Source organism: Coregonus clupeaformis, unplaced genomic scaffold (genome assembly GCF_020615455.1).
Source record: "Coregonus clupeaformis isolate EN_2021a unplaced genomic scaffold, ASM2061545v1 scaf0144, whole genome shotgun sequence".
Lineage (NCBI taxonomy): Eukaryota > Metazoa > Chordata > Actinopteri > Salmoniformes > Salmonidae > Coregonus > Coregonus clupeaformis.
The window spans coordinates 27,302-45,780 of NW_025533599.1; the positions used below are offsets into that span (position 1 = coordinate 27,302).

The 18,479-nt window shown below is 41.8% G+C and overlaps 1 protein-coding gene across 1 annotated transcript in view; it reads right to left on the reverse strand.

The window, feature by feature from the left end:
• Positions 1-5,732: 5,732 nt before the first annotated feature.
• The window catches only part of LOC121573772 (protocadherin-1-like), a 138,865-nt gene continuing 126,118 nt past the window's right edge, over positions 5,733-18,479 (reverse strand). Inside the window, exon 5 of the mRNA XM_041886020.2 lies at positions 5,733-6,105. Coding sequence (XP_041741954.2) covers positions 5,735-6,105 — 371 coding nt within the window. The 3' untranslated portion in view covers positions 5,733-5,734. The remainder of the gene's footprint in view (positions 6,106-18,479) is intronic.

Consider the following 18,479-nt stretch of genomic DNA (forward strand, 5'->3'; position numbering starts at 1 on the left):
CTCTGACCAGATGCTCGGGGTATGCGAGAACACATGGTCAGACGAGGAGAGAGCAGTAGGAGTAGCAGTGTTTTCAGTGGTGATCCATGTTTCCGTCAGCGCCAGGAAGTCGAGGGACTGGAGGTTGGCATAGGCTGGGATGAAGTCAGCTTTGTTGGCAGCAGAACGGCAGTTCCAGAGGCTGCCTGCGACCTGGAACTCCACGTGGGTGGTGCGTGCAGGGACCACCAGGTTAGAGAGGCAGCAGCCACGCGGTGTGGTGCGTTTGTGTAGCCTGTGCAGAGAGGAGAGAACAGGGATGGGCAGAGGCATAGTTGACAGGCTGTAGCAAATGGCTACAAAAATGCAGAGGAGATCGGAATGAAATGGGCTAAGCATCTGGGAGGCGGAGAGAGCAGGGCCTCCTCACCAAAACTTCTACCTCAGAAACTAAAATTGTTTCACTGAACCACCCGAACAAAAAACTCTCCCAACTTCCGCCTTTAGAAATCAGAATTGTTGTGAACCACAGCGGTTCAATGTTTAAGGAATAGACTCAACCCACTTTATTCAGCTAGCCACCTATGACACCATAGCCAACTAGCAAGCTAGCATCCAATAACAATAACACACCGTTTAGCACCAACACTTGGTCACAACAAACCACCAATAATGTGATAACACACTAAACAGATCATTCGTGTCTGTGTCAAGTTCCTTTCATGACGCAGCAATGATTAGACGTTGGCTAGCTAGGACAAGTATATTGTAGTTAGCTACTACAGTACAGCTAGCTGGTCGTGTTGGGGAGCTAGCAATGGCCACTGTGTTGACTTTGTTTGAAGAACGGCTAGCTAGCTAGCTTCGTGCTACAGCGGCACGGCCGAGGACACTGCCAAGACACAGTAACTACCCACAACAACCCACGAAGCCTAGCTATGACGCCGTAGCTAACTTGCAAGCTAGCATCCATTAACACACAATTTAGCATCAATACTTGGTTACAACAAACTGCCAAGAGTGTGTTAGCACACTAAACAGATAATTCAAGTCCGTGTCTAGTTCCTTTCATAACGCATAACGCAGCAAAAAATTAAACGTTGGCTAGGACTACATTAACATTGGAAACAGCTCTCCAGCGTTGCTAATCATTACCAGTAGCTACCCGCTAGCTAGCTAGCCTCGTGCTTCGATACTAACCTACAATTACCTACGGAAACCTACAATAACAACAATACTAACCTATAATAAATACAATACCTAACTACAGCTAACTACCTACCTACGATCTAATACATGGTTAAGCAAAAAATTAAACGTTGGCTAGGACTACATTAACATTGGAAACAGCTCTCCAGCGTTGCTAATCGTTACCAGTAGCTACCCGCTAGCTAGCTAGCCTCGTGCTTCGATACTAACCTACAATTACCTACGGAAACCTACAATAACAACAATACTAACCTATAATAAATACAATACCTAACTACAGCTAACTACCTACCTACGATCTAATACATGGTTAAGCTTTACTCAACACTACAGTGTAATTCTGAAATCCGATTGCTTGTCCTTATACAGGAGCCATTTGCAGCCCCAGATAGGTCCTGGAGGTGTCTGGTAAGTCGTCTTTCACCACAATGCTGAAATGTAATACCTACCTAGTCCAAAAAGCCATAGATAATAGCAGAGAGAGAGAGAACATGCTTTTCAGATTTTTTTTTCAAAATAACAAAAAGTTAAACTGCAGGAGTAGAGGGTATGAGTCCTGACCTATGGATGCTATATGAATACAAAACACTACCAAGCTACATGATGGGATTTGTAGTTAATTTACACAATTAAAGTAGTTGATAAATGTACCAGTGGAAATAATTATTCCAATATTCTATCAATAACTATACTCAACACTCAATAAGTCACTGAAAGCATTGTTTTTCCTGGACTCATTTTATTACAAAGTTCTTGAGGACATATTACAAGGGAATTTTCTCAACATGCCAAAAACAGAACGAAACGGAACACATAGGAATTGAACAAACAGGTAGGATCCGACAATCCACTGTTCACGATAAATATAAAGTCTGATAAAGCCCTCGGGAGCAGGGAGCCTGTGAATGACTACGATGCAGGCATAGAACGACCACATTCACACCGACTCAGCAAAGATCAATCCAACCAAGGCAAAATGTGCACATCTCAAGAAACACGTTACAATTTTTATATGCCATCGGCTTTTGTAATACGTTTTAAAAAGCTTCACTTGCATGTACATAAAACTGTACAAAAACATGTCATCACACACATTTTTTTCTATATAAATATAATCAACAATTAGGATAACAACTTGGTACTCTCTTGCAACAACACACTTTCAAGGCAGCTTGTCTTTATTTTACTGTGAAGAACTGTCTCTGATGGTGATGAAATGTGCAGTGAATGTCAGCTCGTTGGGGAGAGTGGTCTTGAACTAAAACCAGCACTAACATCTCATCAAAAACAGTACCTATTATCTTTGGAATTGATGCTAAACTCATAGCCTGCTTGACAGCTCACATGGGGATGTGCAGCTCTATGTACACTTTCAAGACATATTTGTCATACACAGCTCGCTTTGATTTACTATGTAAGGAAGCTTAAGGATCTATTCAATCCGTAGCGCTGAAGACCCGCTTTATAGCATGATTGGCAATTAAAGGCAATGTTCCAGAGACTGCATTCACGGTAAACGCTGCATATGTCGGCTCATTACCTTTAAATATTAACGTGGATCTTCCGTGATACTTCGGCGATACGGATTGAATCCAGCCCTTAGTCTTAGAGAACTCCTTTGCCTATTCTCCAGTATCTCATCATGTCCATCAGTCCACAGCCACAATCACCTATCAAGACCACTACAGAGAGGCAGAGGATACTCAGGTGAACTTGACATTAAATAAAACATCAAAATACAAACTACACATGATTGGACAAACTGTGGAGTGTATCAACGGTTTTCAGGCTATCAATACTTTGATCCAGGACTGGACAACCATCCTACTTTCCAGAGAGCAGTCAACACAAATAATTAATTCAGCATGAGTTCAAAAGACAGGTAAAACCATGTGATTCAGTATTTTCAAACAGACTAATTGATATAGGCTGGAGAGAAAAGGTATTACACAGTTATTCTGGCTAAAAAAAAAGAACATATATGCAAAGACTGGTGTTGGTAAGCACTCAAACCCAGTGGTTTGATTTGAATAAGGGCTTGAGTCAAAATCAGTGATTCAGACATGCCAGAGAGAAGCCACTCCAAGTGATTCAGCCACACCAAGTGATTAGTAAAGAGATAAACCTTGTGATTTATGCCAGATTCACTCTGGGGATTCAGGCTGGAGTCAGATGAGTCAGTGAATCTGAAAGGAGTCAGACAGAGCATAGGAGACAAAGCTAGTGTTGAGGCTGTGTGACATTGGCTTTATCACTCAACGCAATCTTTCACACTTATTATTAATTCCAGATCAGTGAACTCACCCGCTGCGAGGGGGACGAAGAGACTTCATCATAGTGTATTATGACTCTTGCTGGATTTTATTTCAGTGGCTAAATGGCTTTGAAAACAGCATAATGTGCTTTTTTCCCTCAAGGCTAGGATAATCACCTGCCTTATTTATTCATGGCCATGTCCAGTAATTTCCATATGTTTTGAATTGAATTATTCTACATGTGCTGCCAACAGCGGTGCGATGAGGTAAGTTCAGATAAAAATGCCCCTTTTTAAATGATTGTAGTTTAGCGGATGGATTTGGATTATGTGGCTGTTGTGTTGTCCTCAGGCTGTCTGCTCACATATGCCCTGGCTAAGGACTCATTACACACAGTAATTAGGGGAGCACAGCATCCATTCCCTTCCAGGCCCTTCCACCCATTACTCAGACCAGACCCACTGTCTCTCTCTCCATAGAAATACACTGTGGTCAAAACAGGGGCTAAGATACAAATCGAATCGAATCAGTGTACAAATCAAAAGCTATGAGTAATGCTACTGTGCTGCGAGGCGGGCTGGTGGCGTTATCATCATCCAATTACATACTACTATTCCTGTGTCCTCCAGATGTCTGCTTTTAAATGACTTTGAAAATAAGTCTTTGTCAATGATACCTGCTGCAGCCTATAGGAATATGGGACTCCTGCAACCAATATTTAACTTGATTTGAAATGGCACCATTTCATCATTGTTTATAACATGCACCAATGGGTGCAACAGGTATTTTTAAACAGAATGGTGACCTGAGTGACCACTTTTCTTCTTTGCCAAGCCGAAAGGTCTCTTAGTCCCAGATGATTACTGTAGCCTTCTTTTAAAGACATGAGAACAACTGAAGGAAACCTTTCAGGAGTCAGCCTGTGAATGTAAAAAGCTTTGTTTCTGTGAGACAGGAGAGTTCAGTCACAGCACTCTCAGTCACTTCAGTGGCTCTCAGGACTGAAAAGTGCTGTGCTGAAACTCGTGTGAATAACTCCTTATGCATTCATCAGAACTATTGAAATTAATGCGGATCGTGAGGAGAAAACCTAACGAGAATGGAGACACAGGGTTGAATGTAATGGTGACCTCTACGTGGAGAGCAACTGATTAGCTCAGTGTTGTTCAGGCATAGGGAGGCATTAGAGAGGAGCTTTTCACACAGAACAGAGAAAAAAAAAATATATATATATATATATATATATATATATATATATATATATATTCTCATCTACAGTAGGTGGGGAACCAGAGGCTCTACTCTGAGGGGCAAACACTATCAGAATGTGTGCTAGAGGTTTGGGAAGGATCAGTGTGACCAGGAGCGATGACCTCTAAGTGTACTGTTTCCAGGAAAAGAGACGGGGCACAGTGCTGAGGCTCAATGAAACACACATTATCCCATTAAATGCTGCCACACAGCTCTTCTCACTGGCTTAATAGCTATCCAGGGAGCATGAGGTAAAAGGCTATGGTTCTATCATGATTGGGGGTCACAGGTGTGTGTGTGTGTGTGTGTGTGTGTGAGATTGTGAGTAGTGGATCAATTCATTCAAGAGCCTTTCCACACTGTCCGTCCAAGTTTTTGGAAAACATTCCAATCAAGTTTTAAACAGCAGCAGCTAAGAAAAGCTCAAATGCAAAGATTCTGAGGCTATTGTTATCAGCTTAAGCCAGACAGAAATATATACAGTGTACACCATTCACATGTATTTACAGCACTGTACATTAAGAAAGACCAATCCATTTGATTGTTAATCAAAAATGTTAAGTCTACACTTAGGGCTTCATTGCCTGTCAGATGAATGTTATCTGGTTATGGCACTAAAGCACTGATCACACATTGGATTTTCCAGAAAACATACCATAACATACCACAACAGGCTAGGGCTTAGCTAAGAAAATCACTAGTGTTTTAGGGATTGATTGTATGTTGATTTAGTGTGCTATAACCACAAGTGTTTAACCAATGCTTTTAAAGAAACTGCATCGATAAATAAATCCATTAACTAATTAATACATGAATGAACGAATAAATATGTAAATAAATAAAATAAATACATTGAAAAACTCCTATTGCACATACCAATGATTCCACAAATCACATCCCATATTTCCTACAGAATGGGTATTTATTTCAATAAATGGACATTTCAGATCCTTTAAGAGCAGTTTCTTTTCTTAAGTGGGTGTGTCTCTGTGGCTTCTCCAATATCTGAGCACCAATCAGATGTGGGAGGTGGGGGCTTCTCACAGGTAGATCTCTTGTTTGGCGGTGTGGCTAGGAGGGGAGGTGGGCAGGAACTCAGAGGCCACGCTCAGTGGCACCTCCTCCAGGGGGCAGTCCTGCCTAGGGGCATGCCCGCTGTTGGAATAGGTACTACGGGAGGGCGGAAGGCGGGCTCGGTGCTCCTCGCCACCCAGCCTGGCGCTCCCGTTGGCCAGGCGACCCAGGCTCCCTCTCTCCTGGTAAGGCACAAAGGTGGAAAGTTTGGGGGGATTCCTGGTCTTGCGCACCGGGGAGGGCTGCCCAGGCATCCAGCAGGTGTCTGAGTGACCCAGCTCACTGCACTCCTGAGTACAATTACCCGTCATGGCCACATCAGGAATGGAACGCATATCTGCAGGGAGAGGAGAGAAAAACACCCATGTTCAGAGAGTCTCAAATGTTAACAGAAAAAGACAACTGAGGGAGTTTAACTGCAGATATAGCCCCTCACTGTTGACTGAGAATGAACAATGAGGTTACCGTGACTTCTAATCAGAGAATTGAGTGAGGAGTAGACAGCAGAAAGTTATGTTCATAACCCCGTGTTTGCATCTGCAACGCCCAGAAAACCTTCCTGCTCTGTATGCTATTTAACTTGCAGTTGTTGCTATGCACAGTACAGCTGTTGCTATGTAGCTGTTGCTATGCACCGTGCCATGGATGCTACAGTATGTGCAGTCCAGTGGTTGATATGTGAGGAGCAGTGATGTAGTTAGTGTGTTCTATGAAGTCCTTTCACTGCATTTGGCAATCATTGTTATAAGTATTGAGCAAATGATTAAGACTGTGTGTCTAGTGGTGATTGATACAGATGTAGAATCTTAATTTGATCACTATTTTGTTGCCGAGAATTTTCCTGCACCGCAAAAAACACAATAACCTACTTTTGGCCAGCTAATAGACTAACCACCGATCAAGCAATATTATGGACTAAACCTGTTGCTGCAGGATTATTTTGCTGTGACAAAACAGATTAAGATCATATGTTTGTATGTGACATGTCTGTATGTGTCTGTTTCCATGTTCTGTGCTGCCCTGTGGCTGTATTCTGCTGTATGTAGGTTGCCATCTAGTATGTACTGGGTAAAAATGGTGCCCCAAATGTGTTTCCAGGGATAAAAAAAAGAAGTTTAACACACAATCACATGTACATAATCAGACAACACACCCACACACACAATGGTACAAGTGGCTCCAGAGGGATCCCTGCAGGACCCCAGGGTAAACCCATTGTGGTATGGCTGTTATTGACTGGCAGGTCTGAAATTAGTCCATGTCCCTGATTCTTATCCATTTTCCATTCTACCGTTCATAATTAATTAAATAGGTCCACGACCTACTGACCTCATTCCAAACAGCATGGATTCAAATCAATAGCTGGATATAGCTGTACGGTATAACTACACCATTGTTGGGCAGTCACAGAAAATACAAGGTATGGTGACTGGGTCAAAGGGAACAACCTCTCAGTCAATATGTACTGTAACTTGAAAGTACCTAGCTATGAAGCCACAAAACACAAACAACATAAATATTTTGTCAGTTCAGCTTTCTGTGCAATTCACACAGAAACAAGCAGAGCTAGCAGAGCAACACTTAGATGTTTTTGCCTTGAATCTGCAGATGGAAGCCTGTATGCCTGCTGAGAAGCCCCGGGGACCCGTTCCCAACCAGTCTCTCTGTGTCTGTACACACAGCTAGCCCTAATGCAGTCATTAGGCAGAACTTCTGGGCTGTTCCACCTGTACAACACAGGGAATGGGAGCCTCCCAGTTCCCTTTAACACAAAGCCACAGTATTAACCCTTTTACCTACCGTGCACATCAGCTCAGCCCAGCTCACACTGCTGAAATAAACAGACCCCAAACACACGGTGGACATGGAAGATACATCAAAGAAGTTGCACAGTAGATTAAAGGAGCAGCCAAAGACAGGCGAGGGGGAAAAAGGGGATTTTTGGAAGCCTGTTTTCTCCTGGAGTGGAGCCTGGAGTAAATCAAGCTCTAGGTCTGAAACACAGTTCACAGTCTCATGTGTCACGGATGGAGAGCGCAGCTCCAATAGATCGGGAGCAGGAAGAGAGCGGGCAGCCCAGAGAGAGCGAATGGGCGAGCCACAGCACTGGCAGGGCACTGGCTTTAACAGGGAGGTGATTGGATTTAGAGAGCAGGTGTTTGGGTTTTGAAGAGAGGTGACTCAATGCCATTTTTCTCCCTGCACAGCAAATCCTGGACTCTCCCAATGTGGAGACAGCCCAGTCTCAGCCCATGCAGCTCTCACTCTCGCTCATTTACTAACAGTCTGTTAAATTTTTTATATTTCATATATTCCTTTTATCACATCAGACACACTTAGCCTTGAACAACAGGAAACCCTGCCAAGCCACATTCACTGTCACATCCACCTCTCGTTCTTTGATTCCCAGTGAAATTCATCATTGATTCCAAATGCACTTCCTTCACACCGGTGTAACATGCACTCTACCATGCAGGACCACGGAGGAGAGGAGAGGAAGGGGGTGCGTGCAGAGCTTAACCCCACAGCTGATAGACACATGGGAGGGGTGGGTTTGCATGCTGCTTGCATCAGGGTGCCAGTAGGAGGTGAGGGGTGTCTGAGGCAGGCTTTCTCTCCGTCTGATCCCCTGCCCACGGGCATGGGGAGAAGCTGCTCTTCCTGAGATTTCACACTGCTCCTCACTGTCTGATTGAAAATGCTCCCTCTCCCCACTGGCTGCTTTCCAGTGTGTGCAACAATGCTCGTGATCGATGGGGAACAGTCATTAGAGACCCACAGTTCATAGAGAGATAAAAGAGATCAAAAGAAAGACATTATGGCTTGGGATTGACTGTTTGGTCTTCCAATTGTATGTGTATATATATATATATATATATATATATATATATATATATATATATATATATATATATACACAGTACCAGTCAAAAGTTTGGACACACCTACTCATTCCATGGTTTTTCTTAATTTTTACTATATTCTACACTGTATATTCTACACACTCAAAACTATGAAATAACACATATGGAATCATGTAGTAACCAAAAAAGTGTTAAACAAATCAACAGTTGAAGGAGTTCCCACATATGCTGAGCACTTGTAGGCTGCTTTTCCTTCACTCTGCGGTCCAACTCATCCCAAACCATCTCAATTGGGTTGAGGTCGGGTGATTGTGGAGGCCAGATCATCTGATGCAGCACTCCATCACGCTCCTTCTTGGTCAAATAGCCCTTACACCGCCTGGAGGTGTGTTTTGGGTCATTGTCCTGTTGGAAAACAAATGATAGTCCCACTAAGCGCAAACCAGATGGGATGGCGTATCGCTGCAGAATGCTGTGGTAGCCATGCTGGTTAAGTGTGCCTTGAATTCTAAATAAATCAATGACAGTGTCACCAGCAAAGCACCCCCACACCATCACACCTCCTCCTCCGTGCTTCACAGTGGGAACCACACATACAGAGATCATCATTTCACCTACTCCGCGTCTCACAAAGACAGGGCGGTTGGAACCAAAAATCTCAAATTTGGACTCATCAGACCAAAGGACAGATGTCCACCAGTCTAATGTCCATTGCTCGTGTTTCTTGGCCCAAGCAAGTCTCTCCTTCTTATTGGTGTCCTTTAGTAGTGGTTTCTTTGCAGCAATTCGACCATGAAGGCCTTATTCATGCAGTCCCCTCTGAACGGTTGATGTTGAGATATGTCTGTTACTTGAACTCTGTGAAGAATTTATTTGGGCTGCAATCTCCAGGCTGTGTAAGGGCTATTTTACCAAGGAGAGTGATGGAGTGTTGCATCAGATGACCTGGCCTCCACAATCACCCGACCTCAACCCAATTGCGATGGTTTGGGATGAGATGGATCGCAGAGTGAAGTAAAAGCAGCCAACAAGTGCTCAGCATATGTAGAAACTCCTTCAAGACTGTTAGAAAAGCATTTGTCATGAAGCTGGTTGAGAGAATGCCAAGAGTGTGCAAAGCTGTGATCAAGGCAAAGGGTGGCTACTTTGAAGAATCTCAAATATAAAATATATTTTGATTTGTTTAACACTTTTTTGGTTACTACATGATTCCATAGGTGTTATTTCATAGTTTTGATGTCTTCACTATTATTCTACAATGTAGAACATAGTAAAAATAAAGAAAAACCCTTGAATGAGTAGGTGTTTCCACACTTTTGTCTGGTACTGTATACAGTGCCTTGCAAAAGTATTCATCCCCCTTGGCGGTTTTCCTATTTTGTTGCATTACAACCTGTAATTTAAATGGATTTCTATTTGGATTTTATGTAATGAACATACACAAAATAGTCCAAATTGGTGAAGTGATATGAAAAAATTAACTTGTTTCAAAAAATTATACAAAACAAATAACGGAAAAGTGGTGCGTGCATATGTATTCACCCCCTTAGCTATGAAGCCCCTAAATAAGATCTGGTGCAACCAATTACCTTCAGAAGTCACATAATTAGTTAAATAAAGTCCACCTGTGTGCAATCTAAGTGTCACATGATCTGTCACATGATCTCAGTATATAAACACCTGTTCTGAAAGGCCCCAGAGTCTGCAACACCATTAAGCAAGGGGCACCACCAAGCAAGCGGCACCATGAAGACCAAGGAGCTCTCCAAACAGGTCAGGATCAAAGTTGTGGAGAAGTACAGATCAGGGTTGGGTTATAAAAAAATATCAGAAACTTTGAAGATCCCACGGAGCACCATTAAATCCATTATTAACACATGGAAAGAATAGGGCACCACAACAAACCCACAAAAACTCATGGACCAGGCATGGAGGGCATTAATCAGAGAGGCAACAAAGAGATCAAATATAACCCCGAAGGAGCTGCAAAGCTCCACAGCGGAGATTGGAGTATCTGTCCATACGACCACTTTAAGTCGTGGCTATATGTTCCAAGCTTATAGAGACATACCCCAAGAGACTTGCAGCTGTAATTGCTGCAAAACGTGGCTCTACAAAGTATTGACTTGGGGGGGGTGAATACCATTTTAATTCCAGGTTGTAAGGCAACAAAATAGGAAAAATGCCAAGGAGGGTGAATACTTTCGCAAGCCACTGTATACAGTATATATATGTATACAGTATATATATATTTATTTGCGGTTAATGCAAAATTTTTCATATGTGAATTAAACATTTATTCAAGGCAACCCACAGACAGTAGAAATAAGACCCCATTCATGCATATATCTTTACTCTAGGCATTCTAAATATAGAGATGGAGTGTGCTATCAAAACATTCTGTGAATAGGTAGTTATCTGTTCGTGCATAGTGGGAAAAATAACATTCCTAGGTCTTGTGTTTGTTTGTTTTTCAGTGACATTGAGCGTGTTAAAGCATTCACAACAGTTCCCTTTGGTAGTCAGAGATACCTGACACTTTTTCTCCCTCAAAAAGAGAGAGAGGAAAAAAGAGGGGAATAAATACAGTGGGGAAAAAAAGTATTTAGTCAGCCACCAATTGTGCAAGTTCTCCCACTTAAAAAGATGAGAGAGGCCTGTAATTTTCATCATAGGTACACGTCAACTATGACAGACAAAATGAGGGAAAAAAATCCAGAAATTCACATTGTAGGATTTTTTATGAATTTATTTGCAAATTATGGTGGAAAATAAGTATTTGGTCAATAACAAAAGTTTCTCAATACTTTGTTGTATACCCTTTGTTGGTAATGACACAGGTCAAACGTTTTCTGTAAGTCTTCACAAGGTTTTCACACACTGTTGCTGGTATTTTGGCCCATTCCTCCATGCAGATCTCCTCTAGAGCAGTGATGTTTTGGGGCTGTCGCTGGGCAACACGGACTTTCAACTCCCCTCCAAAGATTTTCTATCGGGTTGAGATCTGGAGACTGGCTAGGCCACTCCAGGACCTTGAAATGCTTCTTACGAAGCCACTCCTTCGTTGCCCGGGCGGTGTGTTTGGGATCATTGTCATGCTGAAAGACCCAGCCACGTTTCATCTTCAATGCCCTTGCAGATGGAAGGAGGTTTTCACTCAAAATCTCACGATACATGGCCCCATTCATTCTTTCCTTTACACGGATCAGTCGTCCTGGTCCCTTTGCAGAAAAACAGCCCCAAAGCATGATGTTTCCACCCCCCATGCTTCACAGTAGGTATGGTGTTCTTTGGATGCAACTCAGCATTCTTTGTCCTCCAAACACGACGAGTTGAGTTTTACCAAAAAGTTATATTTTGGTTTCATCTGACCATATGACATTCTCCCAATCCTCTTCTGGATCATCCAAATGCACTCTAGCAAACTTCAGACGGGCCTGGACATGTACTGGCTTAAGCAGGGGGACACGTCTTGCGCTGCAGGATTTGAGTCCCTGGCGGCGTAGTGTGTTACTGATGGTAGGCTTTGATACTTTGGTCCCAGCTCTCTGCAGGTCATTCACTAGGTCCCCCTGTGTGGTTCTGGAATTTTTGCTCACCGTTCTTGTGATCATTTTGACCCCACGGGGTGAGATCTTGCGTGGAGCACCAGATCGAGGGAGATTATCAGTGGTCTTGTATGTCTTCCATTTCCTAATAATTGCTCCCACAGTTGATTTCTTCAAACCAAGCTGCTTACCTATTGCAGATTCAGTCTTCCCAGCCTGGTGCAGGTCTACAATTTTGTTTCTGGTGTCCTTTGACAGCTCTTTGGTCTTGGCCATAGTGGAGTTTGGAGTGTGACTGTTTGAGGTTGTGGACAGGTGTCTTTTATACTGATAACAAGTTCAAACAGGTGCCATTAATACAGGTAATGAGTGGAGGACAGAGGAGCCTCTTAAAGAAGAAGTTACAGGTCTGTGAGAGCCAGAAATCTTGCTTGTTTGTAGGTGACCAAATACTTATTTTCCACCATAATTTGCAAATAAATTCATTAAAAATCCTACAATGTGATTTTCTGGATTTTTTTTCCTCATTTTGTCTGTCATAGTTGACGTGTACCTATGATGAAAATTACAGGCCTCTCTCATCTTTTTAAGTGGGAGAACTTGCACAATTGGTGGCTGACTAAATACTTTTTTTCCCCACTGTATGTGGCTAAACACATTGCGGTAACTGCCAAAATAAAGGAAACACCTAAGTAAATGAGGGATACAAAGTACATTGAAATCAAATGCTTCCACACAGGTGTGGTTCCTAAGTTAATTAAGCGATTACCATCCCATCATGCTTAGGGTCATGCATAAAAATGCCCAGTTACCCATTATTGTGGCTACCATGGCTAGAGGAAGAGATCTCAGTGACTTTGAAAGAGGGGTCTCAAAGGAGAATATAGGGGCTCGTGGTGGCTCAACACCCTGTTAAGACTATTTATGTTGGTGTTTCTGTTACACCCTGATCTGTTTCACCTGTCTTGTGCTTGTCTCCACCCCCCACTAGGTGTCTCCCATTTGTTCCCATTATCCCCTGTGTTTTTATACTGGTGTTTTCCTTCTGCCTGTTGCCAGTTTGTCTTGTCTCGTCAAGCCTACCAGCATGTTGTTCCGTACTCCTGGTTTTTCCTAGTCCCTGTTTACCAGTCCTCCTGGTTCCGACCTTTTCTGCCTGCCCTGACACTTAGCCCGCCTGCCATACCATTCAGCCTGCCCTGACCTCGAGCCTGCCTGCCACCCTGTACCTTTCGGACTCAGACCTGGTTTACGCACTTCTGCCAGTCCTCGACCTGCCTCTTGCCTGCCTCTTGTATTTTAATAAATATCAGAGACTCGAACCATCTGCCTCCTGTGTCTGCATCTGGGTCTCATCCTGTGTTGTTATAGTTTATTTTATTTTAGCAGTTATCTGTACATCACAACACACAAATAACCACACGTGCACAAGAAATATACATGTTTTTCACTAATCAAATTCATACAAGACAATTCCTTGTTTTCTAGAAATATAATTCTGATGTGTTTGGGTGGATTTAGGACAGCATATAAATTCTGCATACACTCTCATTATATATCAGTCCCAATTGCCATGGGAATTTTGGGGATGCTCTTTGAGAGCCTGAGACACTGAGTGAGAGGAGAGGCAAAGCAGCATATCCTCCCAGTGATCATTCCTGCCCGTCCTCCAGTCTTTAGCTGCTCTGTGCAGCCTTTCTTCAGGCTAAGGAAGCAAATCTCAGCAAGTTAATTTTTCACCCCAAAAATTAGAAGTGGGTAACTTTCACGATAATACTTGATGAATTATTGAACCTGTATCTGGTTTACTTTCGCACCAAAACGATCTTCGAGAACTGAGGAATGCAGCAGCAGCTCTGGGCTCAGTAGAGCCTCAGTAGGGCTCCTCTGAAGTCCAGTCATCCCCTGCTCGCCCGCCCCTCCCACCCTCTGCTGTTGTTCCCACCTGTGGACTAATCCCTTTCATTCAGCTTCCTGTGTTTCTGAACGACTTTAAGCTATGAGGAAGAGAGGTCAGCACAGAAGTCCTTACGAGAACGCCTCGGAATCCTGGGACAGAAATAATCATAAAGTACAAAAACCACTGCACATCTAAGAGTGGCTCAGATGTGGCAGAACTGAGAGACACAATGGCTCAGGTGTTTCTATGAGGCCAAATGTTTTGTTTAAATGACCTTTAAAGCCATAACAGAGCTCCCACCTGCCCTTCACTGGTGGTTTTGTGGGATCAGCTGTCTACTGCTGCAAGAAATCATGGACTATACACTGAGTGTACAAAACATTATATATACATAATATTGAGTTGCAAATAAGTCTGTTTTATGACGTTCATAGTATTTTTGGGGGGGTTTAACATAATATTCCATTGATGTTCACGCAATATACATCTTACCTTGTGTTGGAGGTCCTCAGAACATTTCAAGAACATTTATAAAATGTTATATTTATTACCTCAACATTCTTAGCAATCATATGATTGTCTTTCTTCATCACGTGTTTAAAGTCTTATGAAATGTAATTTTTGTTGGCTAGTGCTTCCTTTAAATAAGTTGTCTTCTTGAGTATTCATATGCTTCTTAAATACAGGCGCAGAACCTTCAAACTAAATAAGAAAACAACTTAACCTTTTCTTATTTTCAATCAAAACAAATACAAATATATGCAATGCCCATTCTGAATAATGATGATGCATAATAAATACAAAAAACAAATTCAGGTTCAATGCAATAATATTTTATTGATTTAAAGGTTCAATGCACCCGTTTCTATCTCCAATATCAAATAATTTCTGGGTAACAATTAAGTATCCCGTGTGGCTCAGTTGGTAGAGCATGGCGCTTGCAACACCAGGGTTGTGGGTAGGGCTGTGGCGGTCACGAAATGTAGGTCCTGATCTGGTTATTCCAAATGGCTGTGGGCTACACTAGTTCATTTAGCAGACAAGATTTACTTAGAATTCCATGACATTATTTTATATTAATGTATTGTATGAAGAATACAATTGAACAAAGCTGAATAAAATAGAAAGGATATTTTCTCCAAACGATTTGAGGGAGTGCGCACATGTGGCTATTCTGTGTTGAGCAGTTAACAAAGAAATAGGTACTCCTATATGCTTAATTTAGAGTTATTAATGTAACTTTAGATGTTCTACAAACGATGGGATATATGTTTAGATGTTTAATACATTGTAAGGCTGCATGATGCGACTAATGATGATTTGAAAAAAGTGGCTTGAAAGGCATGAGCTCTGCTTTGTTTTTTTTGCACAGGCTGTACACACTTCATCAGTCACTCATTCACAATTTGACAAGCACTTGATAATGCTTCGAATTTCACGGCGGCATCCCATTTGTGTGGCTGTAATGCACCCTAAAAAAATCCATGCCTTTTGCGGCCATTGGCCGTTGTGCCCTTGGCCCAAAGTGCTATGTTGTGCCCTTCTCCCTGAGTGCGCGGGCTCCAAAGCACCTCTCACTCACATGGCTCTCCATCACATGATCGGGTCTTTGTCACAGGCTACATTTGAAGACAGACACATTGGGGACGCAACTGCGAGCGTCCTTATTCAATTCCAAGGTGCATATTGCAGAAATTGGAAGAACTGTCCACATTTACTTTTCTTCAGCCAACAAGATGAGTAATCCTAACGAACAGCAAAGGCACTAGCCTATGTCAATCTACTATCCCCCATAGTACAAAAGTTGACCTATTCTGTGTGAGAAATACATATTCCAAACATAGTCTGGGACAGTTGTGGGATGCGATAGATCCCAAATTAATACAACCACTAGCATCAAAACCACTTTTTTACGCAATGTGGCTGACGCAACAGATCAGAACGCTTAGCTTAAAATGTTAATAAACTGTTAGGCTATTTTTTCACATTGTAAGCGCGGCAATGTGCACACGGCAGTAGGCTATAAGCGCAAATGTTCCATTAGCGGGAAAACACCATTAGCAAAAGTGACCGCAAAAGGTCATTTTTATGGTGAAAATGACCTTCCCCAAACTTCAAACTCACGCGCTTCTTATGTATGCCAGTTAGGCTCTACACCCCTTGTAAAGCGGATTAATGTGCTTCATTTTAAGAAGTTATTTGGCCAGTTTAGTTGTGATACAAACCTTATCAAAACATATAGGCCTATGGGCTAGGCTACATGAGGTGTGCGACTATGATTAGAAAAAGTCGCTAAAAAAAGCAATTGTTTCTTGCCTTAAATTGGGCATCATTCACAAGTGATAATATATTATTCATAAGTGATAGGCTAATATTGTCACCCATCAGACTATTCTTGATTTAATCTTGTCTTTACATATACTAAATAATATATGTGTGAATTGTTTTGGGATTTAGAATGGACCATTATCATGCACCTGTCTCTAAACAGGTGAAATTGTGAAATAGCGATTGGAGGACGCTTTTCTGTTGGTTCATTTTCATGACAGCCAAGTAGGCTATACTCCAAATGTAAAGATAAGCAATGTGATTCATATTAGGAAAGTTGAGAAATAAATAGAGTAGGCCTAGCCTATAGAAAGCTGATGGGATCCTCCTCTTTTTAATAGAGGCCATCACTATTTCTCGCGCAATTGCATAGCCTATAGGAATGTTGCGCAACATGAGCTCATGGGCTCTCATGAAGTGTTTGATTCGATTTCCGATAACATTTGCATTGATGTCAGAGTGACTGGAGGGACAATAGAGTGCTGAGTACCAGGCAGTTAGCAAGTTTGGTAGGCTACTAATGACCATCAACAGCATCAGAGCTTGGAGAAACCAAATTACCCATGACTAAACTGTCACGTGGAATTTGACTGCCTCCATGACTCGTGACCGCCAGTGTGGCAGTAATACAGTCACCGCAACAGCCCTAGTTGTGGGTTCGATTCCCATGGGGGACCAGTGTGGAAAAAAAGCATAAAAATGTGTGCACTCACTACTGTAAGTCGCTTCTGATAAGAGTCTGCTAAATGACTCAAATGTAAAGCACCTTACTGTAATTGTTTGGGGAAGAAAATCATAAAATACAGTGTTACAAGTACACATCATATGAGGACGATGTACAGAAATTGTTCTGTGTCCTGATTGGCCACAACTATCCCCATGTGGAGCAGAGGGTTAATGACCTGGTTGCAGATCCATGTTTCTTTTGAAAAATAACTGTGAAATTGAGGCTGAGATACACTCTACTAAAAGAGAGGATGTCTTTATTTCGTCCATATTTATAAATCCAGTCAGAAATGCAGAATTTAGACAAACTGTAAAAAATAAGACATTGTGTAAAAATGGACTTAAACTAAAACGCACCCAATATAATTCCTACTTTGAGACGCTTGACAGGTCCCCCCTGTCTTATTCTTAATGATCTGAAAAGCAAACGTGATCCTAGATCAGCGCTCATAGTCTTGGATACCTCGTAAATATGGGCCCAGAAGTATGCAGCACATAAAGAGGATGGGTGAAGTGATGGTGAATAACCCAGTTACCAGTATTTTCCTGGGTTAGTTATGTCTAAGAAGGCTAAAAAGGAAGCATGGACTTCCTGATTGACCATACTGCCATGGCAACCATACTGCCATGGCTATATACTGAAAAAATAAGATGTAAGAAAGCATCCCTGGTGGCGCAGAGGATAAAAGACCTCACTTGGGAACCAAACATTGCAGATTGTCAACATACAGTATAAATAGTAAAACAATATGGTTGTGTTTGTATGACTAAATGCTGTTCAAATGTCCTATTAATTAAATAATGTGCAGTTTGTCAACATATGAAGTGTAAACAATATGGATGGTTGTGCTTGTATGATTAAATGCTGTCTTACAGGATGAATGAAATTAAAATGCCATTTGTGTCTGTATCACATTGTAGTGGGCCTACAATACAGTCCTGAAATGCACATTGCTATTAAATCTGGAAATAAATATAATGGGGATTTATTGCAATATGCTTTCTTATGCTTTAAGGAGCAACAATTTTGCATGCTGAGAATGTTGTGGTAATATTAGGTAAAGCTTAAATATAACATTTTCTAAATGTTCTTGAAATGTTCTTAGGCCCTCCAAGACAAGGTAAAATGTATATTGTGTGAACATCAATGGAATATTAAGTATAAATCTAAAACAAATATTCTATGAACATCATAAAAACAGACTTATTTGGAAATTGTGGAACATTATGCAACATTGTGAGAATGTTCTGTGCAACCTTCGTGAATATCACAAGAATAGTCTTGCAACATTAAGGGTATGTCCTGTGCAACGTAACTTAAACTGTATGAATGTCATCACATCTG